Here is a 14030-nt window from a genome sequence, read left to right as displayed (position 1 = left end):
AATGTCCGTCTCTTTAGCTGCTAATTGCATCACTATGTTCACCATCTTGTCTCTAAAAGAGTCTGCTGGAAGCATCTTCTTACACTTTTAGTAAGTGTGGTTGGTGAGAGCTGGAGGGACTCAACTATTCAGTCTGTATGCAGCTAGTGGAACCTGCTACTATCTGCCCAAAATTTTTTCTATGTTGCAAACCGCGGATACGTTCAATGTCAACGTTTCCGCATTCGGTCAGAGCAAGTGACGTAGTGAATTGAGCGGCATTTTTGAAAGTTACGTGATGAAATAATAAGTTAAACAAGTGAGAAGGTCCACTTAGGTCAAAATGGGTCAAACAACACAAGCCTTTCACCCAGGAGACCACCGTTAGTGTCCCGTGTGAAACGAAAAGTGCATTGACTTTATGCTTGCTATGTTTCGCTACATAAGGACGTCCACTAAGGGTCATCGTTGGTTATTTATGGTACTTACTATGTTACAGTTGTTACTTGACGTTTGTACTTGACGTTGTTGCATTGTTAAGTTGTTATGTTATATTATTATATTTTAATACGAATCATGATCTTTTCTTTCAAACCATAACCAAATTGTTTTGTTGTATAAACCTAAACAATCGTTTCACAACATTAACCATGTGACATTGTGTGCAAGCGGGACACCAGACTGATATGAAACATACATTTATTAAATGTATTTGTGGTTCTGAATCGTCAACATTCAATGTGTCCTTTGGTTTGCAGAATACTTACAATGCGAGGGGTTATTGTACAAGGTCCATATGTGCCGACTTGTTGGCAGACTGCAGTGTCTGAATATGTTCTGAATAGTAATATTGAGTCTTGAAGCGAATAAATATTGACGTAAACATTTAATACCGTTGTTAAATTGCATTTAAAGATGATTTCTCTCGGCTAACATGCAAAACCACCGCTATGGTCCTTGAATAGAATACCTGATGAATCTTTGTAAAGTCATTGACAAGAAGATTTATTTTTGTGCTTTCTCAGTAACGCAGGTCATTTGTGACTCTAAACTGCATTTTTAGATCTGAAGTATCGATAACATTAGTCGTCTGTTCCTTTTCTACAACCTGACAACAAGTGGACTTTGTGAGGCTGAAGAAGGCAAAAGAAGTTGGTTTAGTTGAAGCCGAAGTTTAATTATGTTTGACCTGAGCTCACAACAGCGCTTTGAGTTTTTTGTGAGAGTGATTATCAGATTCTCTGAGTTCAGAATGTAAAGACTCGTCGGTCGTGTCGCTGCAGGCTTCAGATGTCCAGCAGCAGCATTTATAACTCTGTGAAAGCTCAACATTATCTGGATGTGATGTGCGACTGTACAGTTTGAACTCTGTGACAATAAAAGATGATTGTTTCGTTCATGCACTGAGCGGCTCTTTCTTGGTGTAATGCATTGATTTTTCATGCCCTGCGATATTTTGCTTCTATAACTCGTCTTCTTTCAGACGATAGGAAAGAAAACATTGATTTTACTACTTTGACTGTTACATTACATAATGCCTCATTTGCATATTTAAACATAACATTAAAAAAGACTATGTCTTAATGTCAGTAATGAAGTGGTGAAGTTTCATGCTGATATCAGTTACATGTTTAACATGTTACATGTTTAACCCTGTTTAGAAGTGGTGTCTCCCCTTTAAAGATGTAGTTTAAAGAAGACACGTCTGGTGTCATTATTATTCTTGACTTTATCTCTAAATACTTTCTTACTTCCTCGGTTCCTACTGAAGAGAAAAATCTTCAAATAAAATAAAATACTTTAGTATATTTTTGTTCTACGCACACAAAAGGTTTATTTCTCTCAAATTCTGTCCACACGTTTGTTCAAATCTGTGTCAGTGAGCCAAGATAATCCCTCCACCAATCAACACGCCGATCAAACAGCTTCATTCGTACACAGGTGTGCAGGTCACTCTGAACCCTGCACCTGATCTAGAAAATAAAGAGACATTTATCAGGAATCCAGAACTATGGATCTCACATACAGATATGCAATGTTTGGTCCCACAGCAGTAAAGTCAAGGAGAGGAGAAGAGAATAAGATGATCTGATATTATATGAATGATGCAGAACATTAAAGTCGCTGAAGAAACAGTCGGACAAAGAAACCCTCAGGAGAATCTTTTAATTTCAGACAAAAACCACAACAACAGCGTGTGACACACAACGACACGACCGCTGTCACACTGAAGATGATGCTTCAGTCCGATCGTCTCTGTATCGTCCAATCACGTGTCCAGAAAACACCGGAGGTGTCGAAGCTTCTTTTTTGATGTTTGTAATTCACCACAAGGAGTTTTATGAATCATTGGTTTTCATGTAAACCAAAGCTTTTTCTTTGATTGATAAAAGTAAAAATAATAAAAGTTGTATATATGTCATATGATGTAAACGAGATAATTCCACTTGATCCCAGTCTGGCTGCGTATCTGCACCGGCTTCTATTAGAAACAGGTGAAACGCTCTCACTCCACCAGCTACTTTCTTCCTTTGAACAAGACTTTTATGAATTTAAACTGGATGAAGATGGAGATTATTTTGACACTTTTAACACGTTTGATGGAGACTTTTGCACTTTGCACCACTTTACCCATAATTCTCTGAACAGTGCAGCCCCACTACCTGTTCATGACTTTGTTTCTCCACCATCTTGTTTCCTTCACAGCGTCACCTGATCACCTGCTGGTTAAACATTCTAATCAAACCTCTGTCTCAACAAACTCTTCCTGATTTCGTTCTAACGCACGATGCCGATTCACATATTTACATCTTCTATCAAAATAATCAAAATTCCCATTACGATCTCCGCTGCTAATTCGAGCGCTCTATTCTTTGCCAGATTTATTTGAGTAGAAATTGGTGATTCTTGACTCTTTAAACCAAAGTGCTCGATGACATAATGTTTTCGTACTTGTAATCTCACACAGGGAGAATTCTGTCTTATGAATATGAGTGCTGTACGTAGTTTTGGCTATCGTCACTTGTGGCTGAATGCCGGCCGTGTTCTGGCACCGAAGAAGATTCAATAAGAGCCAGATTTGGCTGTTAGATTTGACTAGGCATTGGGCGTAAAGCCTTGGACCAACTATAGCCACTAAATATAATACTCACTACCAATACTGTTGAGATCATGGAGATGAACTGATCTGCTGGAAACAGCCTTAAAACAGAGTGCAATGATCAGATTGACAATCTCCTGCCAATCACGTCTTCAATTCAGTAAAACCCCAAATCATGACCTCGCCAGAAACACATTAAAAAACCATAAAACCATTACACGCGCAATAGAAAACCCATCATAAGCTTTACACCTGCATCGAATAACCAAAGATGTAATGTTGCAGAGTGCAATGAGACAAATACACCAATTCTCAATTGTCAATGTCAAAGATGGTGACGTCAAGCTAATCAGGTCCTCCGTTATCCCCAACGATGACAAGTCATGTCAATCAAATATTTTCTCAAATTAAAGTCAATGATAAGAGTGATTGGACACAATGAGGTTTCATTCATTTTGTATTTGTTTTTTTACCATGAAATGACAGCTAGCTGGTAATATTGTTTCCACAAGATTTTCAAACCCAACCGCCAAATGTTCGTCTACCGGCACAACTTAATCAAAAGTAACCCAATTTGTGCGGAAACCAGCCCGATCTGGCAACACGGATCGGCCTGAAGTTTTCCAAACAATACGTTTTGAAAGTAAGATTCAGCTCGGACTGGTTTCGAGTATTTCCTTGGCCTCTTTTGACTTTAACACAGTTTCTAGCGAGAGCAAAATTAAGGATTTATTAGCCAACACCGATTCAGGATGTGAAGAAGATGAACACTTTCTGATCTTCTTTCCATCAACACGGGAAACAACTGTTGACTGAACACGTGTCCAGTGAGAAGGCTGCAGGTCTTCTGACTCTGCTGTATAGTTTGTTAAACTCGACTCTGTCGCTTTTGTCTGAAATAAAATCGCTAAAACTACGCTGCAGAAAGCTGAAAAATGTATTTACTCTGAGGATGCAAAGTGCTTTTAAAACATCTAGAGCAGGTCTGAACCTCTACGGCGACTGTAACAGTCAGCGACCAGCTCAACGGTCGAGCCATTTATTAAGTAAGTGCCAATCAAAAGCATTAGTCAAGCTGGCACCTGTAAGTGAGTATTCAATCATGAGAGTGAATTTATCTCCACATTTAAAAGAGGGTATTTTCCTGCTTAATCTCTGTTTGTTGTTGTTTGTTTTCATTTCTTTAAATATCTTATAGTTTGAGTCTTTGTTTGGTTTCCAGAACTCCAACACAACAGGCTGGTTTGGGTTTATTAGGACACACTGCAAAAAAATATCTAAAAAGATGACCTGATGATGCAATTCATCCTCAGGGGAACATGAATGTCTGAACCACAGTTCATGGAAATCTGTCCAACAGTTGTTGAGATATTAAACCCAAAACCACAAAAGTCAACTTCATGGTGGCGCTAGAGGAGAAGTCAGAGCATCAGCAGATTCATTGGGATTCAAACAATCGCATGACTTGCAACAGACTTGATGAGTTGCAGTGTAATAACAGCACTTTTATTAGCTTTTCTGCGGAATCCGCCACAAATGGAAAACTATTTATTATTGAATATAACCGAAATGTTCTTTGGGACAGATTCCCAATGTGTAATCAGTTTATCCAAATACATTTAAACCAACCAGGAGCAGCTGGCTGTGTAAGACACAAACAAAGAGAACATGTGATTGTTTTTTTTAAATATTACTCTCACTGCCAGAAGGGTAGCCACTGCATGTTTAACCATGGGGTATTAAAAGATTATAATAATAAATGAAATAAAGAACCAGCAGACAGGTTGTTAATAATACTACATTTGAACTCTGTGTGTGGACCTTTGTCAACCCTTTGTCTCTGACCAGCGAGTGAACTGATGTGCTTTGGTATTCTTGTAGTTCCTCATGGCGGAGCCATCTACACCAAGAGACACTACAAAGTAAATAAAAATGTCCTCAAATGTGATTTCAGACCGTTTACATGTGATGTCCTCCCAATAACTGATGGCTGGTGGATGTGGTTCTGTAACAAGCATCCAGATCGTCATTGTGTAGCTGCTGAATGCTCCCAAATATCAACACCGTTTACAGCCCTGCTAGCACTAAACCGGAAGAACAAATACGAATGCATTCGAACTAGAAGGGGAAATGGGCGGGGCAGCATAAGGTGAATACCCCTCCTTTAAAACTTGCAGTTATAGAGACACTGTGATTGGGTGTGTGAGGATGCTCCGTCTATAACGCGACTGACTGGAGCCTACTGTGGTGGATGGGTGGTGGGGGTGGGGCTGTCCCATTTGTAGCCTTGCGGCTTGAATGCTGGCATGACTGTCGGTCTGGTATTAGGAAATCCTCGTCCTCGGGGCATTTGGCAGGAGTCGGGGTGCATCAGATACCCTGAGAAGGTGCTGCTGCTCTCACGGTCAGTGAACATGCCATTAGTGCTGGAGTCCCTTACCTGCAGCCACACCCTGTCTCCCATGGTGAGGTGGAGGACGACAGTGTGGCTCATGGTGGATGGGATGGTCACTTCTGTTTTTTTGACTACGGGGGAGAAGTTTAGGAACAGGCCGACCTTGAGAGGCTTTCCACTGATGGCCAGGCTGAAGGTAAAGACGTAGGTGCCGTTGATGGGGGCGGTGTATATGCTTATGAATGTGTCGAAGTGCCCCTGCATGTTGAGGTGGATGCGTTGGAAAGGAACAGGCCAGTTTGCAGCAGGAAACGACTGGTTGAGAGATGCAGAGAATGCTGATTGGATGGCCGGGGAGCAGGGCCCAGGCGGCCCCATGAGACCCATACTGCCCTCATTGCCTTTTAGCCCGACGGAGCCCTGAACACCCTGAGCACCAGTGTCCCCTTTGTCCCCTTTACCCCCCTGTTCTCCCTCATTCCCATCAGAGCCGTCTGCCCCATCCGTGCACTCGCACAACCCCTGCTCACCTTGATCACCCTTCTGGCCGTTCATCCCGGAGTCACCGGGCATACCCATGTCGCCCTTATTGCCCATAATACCCTTGGGTGCCATAGGTCCCTGGACCCCAGGAAGACCCCGGGTTCCGGCTGGTCCAGGGACTCCTTGTTCCCCAGGGGGGCCTGGTAGACTCTCACAGGAGGCAGGGCATGTACCAGTTTCGCCCTGGGGCCCCTCTGATCCTGGTGGGCCTTCCATTCCTTGGTCCCCTTTGTCTCCTGGAGACACACATCAAGAATATTTGCATTACATTTTGATGTACAATATATGCTGATATTCAGGTGACAAAGCTCCCTGACTGGTGTCTGTCGGTAGCCAAGGAGGATAAGATTATAGACATATAGAGCCTCAAAGTCTGCAGAGACTGGAGGTCCTCGTTTCTTCATACGATGATATCCTACGAGAAGTTAAGCTTAGTCTATACTCGCTGTTGTGAAGCCGGCGAGAGACGCGTGCCAGAAATTGGCATAATTATGGCCGGCTCGTGGGGCGCGTACAAGTGGTCGCGGCGCTTAGTCGTGCACCTCTGGATCTTTGCAACTTGCATACGCGGTACACGTGTGTGAAATGAAATCTTCATTGGAGTAAATGTTTTGAAGCCAAATCAAATTGTTTACAGGATATTCAACCTTTGTTTCTTCATATTGCATTTAATACTTGACTTGTATAAAGGTAATAAACTAGTCCATGAACATGAGAAAGCTTTACTCCTCATTTTTCGTGCATTTTTCCTACGAAAGTCTGCAACACGTGTCAATTTCCGCTTGTGACATGCACACAGTCTTTTCAAATGAACTTCTGTCTTCACAGGAAACTCAGGCAACAAAACTACTTTGGTAAGATTTAGGAATAGATCGTTGTTTCGGTTAAAATAACCACACACAAAAAATCAACATCAACACGCTGCTTGTTCGGCCCGTCCACCTCTGCTTCCTCCTGCCCTGGGTGTGAATTAGCGGTCTTTATACGTCCTTGTTTACCACTGCGTTGATAACATACGAAGAAAGAAAATTCATGGGATATCTACGAATTATGGTGTATAAAAAGAAGTGATTGTTACAGCCATGAGGAGGAATGTCCCTCAAACTATGATCCTTCCTCAGTCATGTTTGTGCCTAAACCCAGTCAAACCTTGACCATTACAATGTTAGATCAGTTTAACCTTTGAAATCAAGATGTCTGTGTGATAGTTCTCTTCATGTAACACTAGTAACCCTTCACATAGAGTGATCCTTTACATATAAGACTGATCGAAGCAGACCTTTGAAGCCACGCTGGCCCTTCACGCCGGTGAAACCGACAGCGCCGAGACTCCCTTTCTCCCCGAGGTCTCCCTTCTGACCTGTAACCACAGACAGAGACAGAAATATTATTACAAATACATTAAAAGCAACACAATGTGACCTTCATGAAGACACACAGAGTTCATGTTTTATTGAGGATAAGTCGTGAAACCAGTTTCCAGGTTCAGTCTGGGGGGCAGACACAACACTTATAGTTACCAGTGAAGTGATGGAGACTCACCCTTGATCCCTCGACGGCCTGTGAATCCTGGACGACCAGGGAACCCCATCATCCCTCTTCTCCCGGGACTCCCAGGTGCACCTGATCACAGATTACAGTCAGGCCTTGTGCTGTTGGTGCTTTGCTTCACTGACTCTTTCACTACTTATATCTCAGTCCTCACCTTTCCTGCAGAGACCAGTGGTTCATGACCTTCTTTAAGTCCCCTCCATGTGAAGGCATTTAAGACATCTGAATATTTTGCTCATCTTTTTTGGCCTCAGCATCAGTTGATGTCTGAATGAATCTCTGCTCACATAAATCCATGTCTTGCAGCATCAGAGCACTCTTTTTTTATGATTGTTCCTTCGAGAACCAGACTGGTTGAACTTTATAATGGATCTATGACCTACAGAGACTCGCGGTTTAATAGTTTAAACTCTTAAAACAAGTAATTTAGTATTATCTCAACAGAAGTGTGAGAGATGAGTTTAAAAGCAAAGGAGCAGCTTAGCATTCAAAACAGATTGAACATCTTACGAAGAGAAATCAAGTCTTGTTACCTTCAAACACGTTTCATAATCTAGTAAATCTGTGCTTCACAATATTATTCATCTAAACACAAGATTGAATCTTTCTCGATAAAGATATTGCGTCCTTAAGGCGCTGTGTGAGATCACCTGAACCTTAACACCTGGGAGTGATCACAACCCAACAAGTCTGACATCTGGACGACACGGGGACCAAACAGGTGTTTTAAAGTGGTCTACGTACCCGGAAGGCCCCGGTCTCCTCTGTCTCCTTTGGGCCCCCCGGTGCCCTTGCAGTGCGAACAGAGGCAGAAAAAGGGAATCTGGTCGAGGGTCGGCGGTACCGGCGAGTTCCACAGCATGTCGCAGATGGACGTCATTGGGAACATCGGCGAGTCGGGGTCTCCGGGCATCCGGGTCATATCACTCATGTTGCCGGGTGGCCACGGTTCTACGTGGGACATGCGGGCCATGTGGGACATGGGAGTGTCAGACAACCAAGGGGGCGAATCAGAGGACTCAGAGGACTCAGAGGACTCAGACGAATTAGTCATGTTGTAGGTGTTGAGGTCATCTCCACTGCTCTCAGCGGTTTCAAACATGGCTGAGCAGAAGGAGGAGAGGACGAGGAGTCCCAGCAGCCAGGACAACAACATCTGGAGGAAGAGGAGGATGATGGGAGTCAAGAGCAAGAAGGTGAGATAACAACACTGAGAACGATCTGTATCTTTACACGTCATTCGTATTACTTTATTTCAGAATACTGACACTCTGTGTCTGAGAATGTTGTTAAAACAAAGTTCTTTGGATCTGAAACAGGTGAAACGTCCTCAGCTGACAAGTGTCTCATGTGCAAATCCATCCAACACTCTGTCTTTTACATTTAGTCACATTTCTTCCTGCAGAATCACAGATCTGATTACAATACATCTTTGTTTTTTGTGCTTCACGTGAATTAAGATTGACCCTAACTGACAAAAACACCAGAAGAAGAAGAAGAGCATCTGCACTTTAGCAGTTCAGTTACAACAAAAACAGTTTAGCTGTGAAAACTAAACAGCTTCATCCATAAACGAAGACAAACACACGAATGAATCGAGACTGAAGTCATTTCATCTTCACAGCTTTCACTCCCGACACAGATTCTTTCGTGGTTTGAACTGATCGGGGATCAGACAAACAGCCTTCTGGATGATCGTATGAGTGGAAGTCACCGGAGAAGCTTTTATTTCATCCCGGTGTAACTTACAGTTGCATTTACACCTTTTTTTAACTCCTGCTAGCAATCAGATTCCAATCCTTCTTGGATTTTAGACACAATTCTAATACAGTAGTAAAAAGACACAAAGACTTTGTTAGAGATAACACCACGAGGTCCAGGACTTTGGGTCCAGAGTTCACATGGAGCTCACACCGTTCGGGCTGATTTGCTTTGCTAAGGTGCTTTGGAAGCGTCTGAGCCTGTATCTACGTGTCTCTGTGTGATTCCTCATCCAGTAATCTAGTCCTTCAAGGCCATGGAAGCTCCCCCTTGAGTTCCCATCGAGGACCCAACCAGGTCTCTTACAGGGGGGGACTCTGATGTAAAGGATTCCCCTTCGATCCTAACATCCAGTGCTGGTTCCGTTTCTGAGCCAGACTGAGACACGTGAAGGGACTCAGTGTGAACTCTTCTCTGAATGCTGCACTTTTGTTTTAACTTAAATCCATTAACGTAATACATATTTTAAAATATCGATTCATTTTCCAAATTGAACCTTATCTGGTCGTAGATAAACTCAAGACTAAGACCAAAAAACTAACTGAAATATTAAGATATTTATTCCTTATTTAAATACAACATAGTTGGAAAAGAAGAATTCTAAATCTTTATGGAAACGTAATTTTTTGTTGAACTTTTACTTGATAGCAAAGTGCTCAAACCAACCAGTGGGTTTTGGGTTTAAGACTAAACTGCATTATTTCCGAGCCAACCTGAACTGCTGCCAGACTTAGAAAGACTCACCGCTCCGTCTGAGTCGCGCAGCATCGTCTGGAGAAGGATGAGTGAGAAGATGATCGGGACGGAGGAGGCTTTGATCCATTTATAAACCTCGCCCCGAAACAAACCTTCTTTCAGGCTCAGTCTCACCTTCTGGGAACGCAGACAAAGACCGAGGAAGAGGAGGAGGATGATGGAGGAGCGTCTTTATTGTCCCGAAGAAGAAGAACTGGGCCCTCTGCCTGCTGACCTCCTTCACCATGAAACAGCAGAAATATATATTTATATTACAGAACAGAAAGAAGAGACTCTCCGTTTATCTCTGCATCATCCTCCACCCTCCTCTTTTCTCTCATCCTCCTCTCAGATTCTCTCTCTCTCATCTTTCCTTTCACAGCTCTCCTTGATTCGTCATCTCACTGTAATCTGGTATATTCTGTCACGTCATCGGTGGATCACATCAAAAAAGTGTTTTGTGTAAATGCTGCAGATTAAATCTGTGTAAGATGTTTTGTGTTGAAGGTGGATTCTGACGTTGAGGAGGTCAGATCTTCTTTCATCAAAGACTCAAACTGTCAAACATCGTTGAGTTTTCTGTCTCTTTGACTACTTACTGCGACATGCTGGCTGGAGAAAGAGCAGCACGGTTGGAGCTTTTCTCAAGTTATTTGGACTAAATAAAGGCAACGTAAATAAACACATTTCGCCGTTGCCATCTTGGTTTTTTTTGGCAACCAGTGAACAGGAAGTGACCATATTAGGACAGAGGAGGAGTGACGTAGCCTGTATATTGCACAGAGCGCAGTGATGGGTTGTGATGGGTTATGATACATTTAATACTGGACTTTGTTTCTTTACAGGGTTTGTATAAAGGTTCATGAATATGAAATATGAGTTCACAGATAATTAAAGCCCCCCCCTCGTCATTGTGGAGGTTGGTTTGTGTCTTTTTGTCTGTTCCACTCGTCGTCTTCTTGATTCTTCACATTTAGTTCGGACCCTCTGGTGTTTCAGAGAACGATGCAACAAACAGCGCGTTGAGGATAAACACCTGATAATCAAAGCTTATTAATCAAAGTCTACAGACAGAGAATACTGTGGCGGGTTACATCCACATGTGTAACACAGATAAACACTATAACCAACTTTATTCAAACTAAATCTGCACAACTTGAACTTCACAGATTTCTGATTGAAACAAGTTGAAATAGCAGAAAGCATTCAGGACTTCTTCTCACTGAACTTTTGCAGAATATGTTTTCTTTTCATCCTCTCAGCGTGACCGTAATCCAACCCTGTGAAGCTCCCGGTCCTCACAATGAGCAGCCTACTTTCATTATTTAATCCTACCACAGAGCAACAGAACCTCCCGGGATCACAACGATACGGGATATTAATGAAACTAATTACAAACATGAGGGATTCGTGTATGTATGTGGTTGCTTTCTATCCTCTCTTTACCTCCATCTCGCTTTCCCTTCTCCTCTTTTCTTCCCTCCTTCTGTCTTTTCTTTGTCCCTTTTGGTGTCGATGTGCGATAAGAAGCTCAAATCTCCATCAGCTGCTCCTCCAGTTCATCCTGTGAAAAGAAACCAGATTCCAGGCCGGATCTCATCAAATAGAGACAATTTGTAAACGTTGATGTATTTGTCACGTAACTTCCGATCTTCAGTAACAAAACTTCACTCGTTTTTTTTAACTTTAACTACGATCTTTTCCTGAACCCAATTATTTGAGTTTATTTGGAAAAGATCGTACACATGTAACAAGCGGAAAATGACTCGTGTTGTTGGACTCTTTCTATGAAAACACATCTAAAATGAGGAGTAACGTTTTCTGACAGATTACTGTCCGAAACCCCTTGATTGACACTTGAGACCCCCTGAAAGCCTCTAAAGCAGAGGTCTTCAACAGGGGGTACGCGGCCCCTAGTGCAGGCATGGACAAACTACGGCCCGCGGATACAAATATTGGTACAAAATTGTCCATATTATAATTAAGACTAGGGCTGGGCAGTATACCGGTTTTAATTTCCCGTATGATATGAATTCTTCACACACCATCATACCGGTGCATATCCGAAACAACTGCTGTCTGCTTTCAACAGGCAGCTAAATGTATTGTTTGCTGCTTCTGTACAGCGGTCAGCGCTAGTTCTCTTATATGTATTAGTCATGGTCATAACTTTATAACACAACAATTAACAACCCACAACTAACGCTCTTCAACAGAGAAAAACACAACAGCACACAACAGTCTGTGACACATAAACAATTTGTAACACTAATAATTGTACATTTATAAAATTTCACCGCCGAACTGCATGCTGGGTACAGCTCGCGAGCGAGCCTGCTTGCTAGCACAACAGTCTGCTGGGAGAGGCTCGTCGCTCCACTTACGTTACATGAAAGAACCGGAGATGCACCGATAGAGTTTGACGCATATGCAACGCTGATTACCGTGTAATATGTGTGGTATTTGTTATAAATGTACATTGGTGCAAAGAGGGTGATAATAAGCTGTACGTGGAGGGCCTTAGGACCCAGGGGAATGTAGGTGAAGGAAACAGGAAGAGACGTAAGACACGCCACACAAACAGCTGTTCACCGCTCGTCACGATCCTGTAGACCAGTGATTCTCAACTGGTGGTTCGTTGCGGACCCGTTTTCAGTGGGTCGCGGGACTTTGCTTTATGCAGCGGAGTTATTCACGCTCCTTTCCAGCATTTACGGCACTTGTTCAGCGGTGCAGGAAAAACACCGACCAATGCGTTGTAAATCAGGTCCCGTGATGCAGTTTAGCCAATAAAATAAGGGTATTCTGATACGTTTCCTGACTGCAGTGAGATGCACCCACACCGTGACACAGGGGGGAGAGACAAGGAAAGACATTACAGAGCAGAACTCTGATAATGTTAGATGTAACAGTCAACCATTTGTATGATCCGGTCAAAGACTCAAACTGCTAAAAAGACCACAGTCATTAACCTTTACACTAAAAACACTGTGTCGAAAATGACTGCTTAATAATTAAGTGCACGATAAAATATGCAAATAAATACCTCTAAGATCCCAGCTAACTGATGAACACCTCAGATCTGTTCTGAGAATTGCTACAACCAAACTGACACCAAACGTTGACGCACTGGTTAAAAAGGGTGACCAACAACACTGTTCCCACTGAAATTAAATTGTACTTGTAATTTATATTAGTTCACACAAACACTCCATTCATCTGCTACTGGCCCGGCCCGTCTGTCAAATTTTAAAACTCAATGTGGCCCCCGAGCCAAAAAGTTATATTATCACCCAGAATACCTCATATTAGTATAGAGAAACTATGTGTATAAATGTGTATAAACCAGATGGTACAAACAATAACGACGCTGCCGTATTTACGCTGAGATGACGTTATTTTGAGTGTTGATGGAGCTGCTACAATGTTAGCTTAGCTTAGCACCGATCAAACCAAACTCCATTCAGAAAACAAACATTATAAAAGTTATTTGCTTGTCGTTTTAAGGTCAGAACTAATAAAACATGAATTAAGACTTTTTACAAATTAGCATCATTATGTTGTTATTTCTGCATTATTTTTTGTCTGTTTATTGCAGTTGAATCACAGCAGAATCTGTGTATTTTGTGTTCATACAGCTGTAGTAAACAGCTGACACAGTGAAAACACCTCTGGATGATGTTATGAACCAGACATGACGACATTTAGTTTCTCTGGATATCTGGGACTTACATAACAAGTACTAAGCAGCACTATTGTTATTTCTTTCATGGTCGATGGCGGAAATAAATAAACGGATGGGTCAAAGAATCCCATGACTTTCACTCAGGAGACCCAAAAGTCAACTGTTGACTTAGTTATGCTGACGACTTAACTGTAACTCTGTTAACGTAACAAACGTCTCTTTGTCCTGAAGCTAACCAAGTCGTTTTGTGAAAAATAAAACAGGAAAAACTTAAAATAAGG

At 42.2% G+C, this 14030-nt stretch overlaps 1 protein-coding gene across 1 annotated transcript; it reads right to left on the bottom strand.

Annotated features, from left to right (window-relative positions):
- Positions 1-5318: 5318 nt before the first annotated feature.
- Positions 5319-8808, bottom strand: LOC142955948 (uncharacterized). The gene is made up of 4 exons (XM_076097216.1): positions 8313-8808; positions 7560-7640; positions 7297-7377; positions 5319-6253 (listed from the first exon to the last, which is right to left on the bottom strand). Exons 1-4 carry the CDS (start codon positions 8806-8808, stop codon positions 5319-5321), a joined length of 1593 nt encoding a protein of 530 aa, XP_075953331.1.
- Between the last annotated feature and the right edge of the window lie 5222 nt (positions 8809-14030).

Source organism: Anarhichas minor, unplaced genomic scaffold, assembly GCF_050575085.1.
Source record: "Anarhichas minor isolate MPS153535 unplaced genomic scaffold, ASM5057508v1 ptg000024l, whole genome shotgun sequence".
NCBI lineage: Eukaryota > Metazoa > Chordata > Actinopteri > Perciformes > Anarhichadidae > Anarhichas > Anarhichas minor.
The sequence above is the reverse complement of the archived record's forward strand: the minus strand, read 5'-3'. Positions and strand labels throughout refer to the sequence as shown.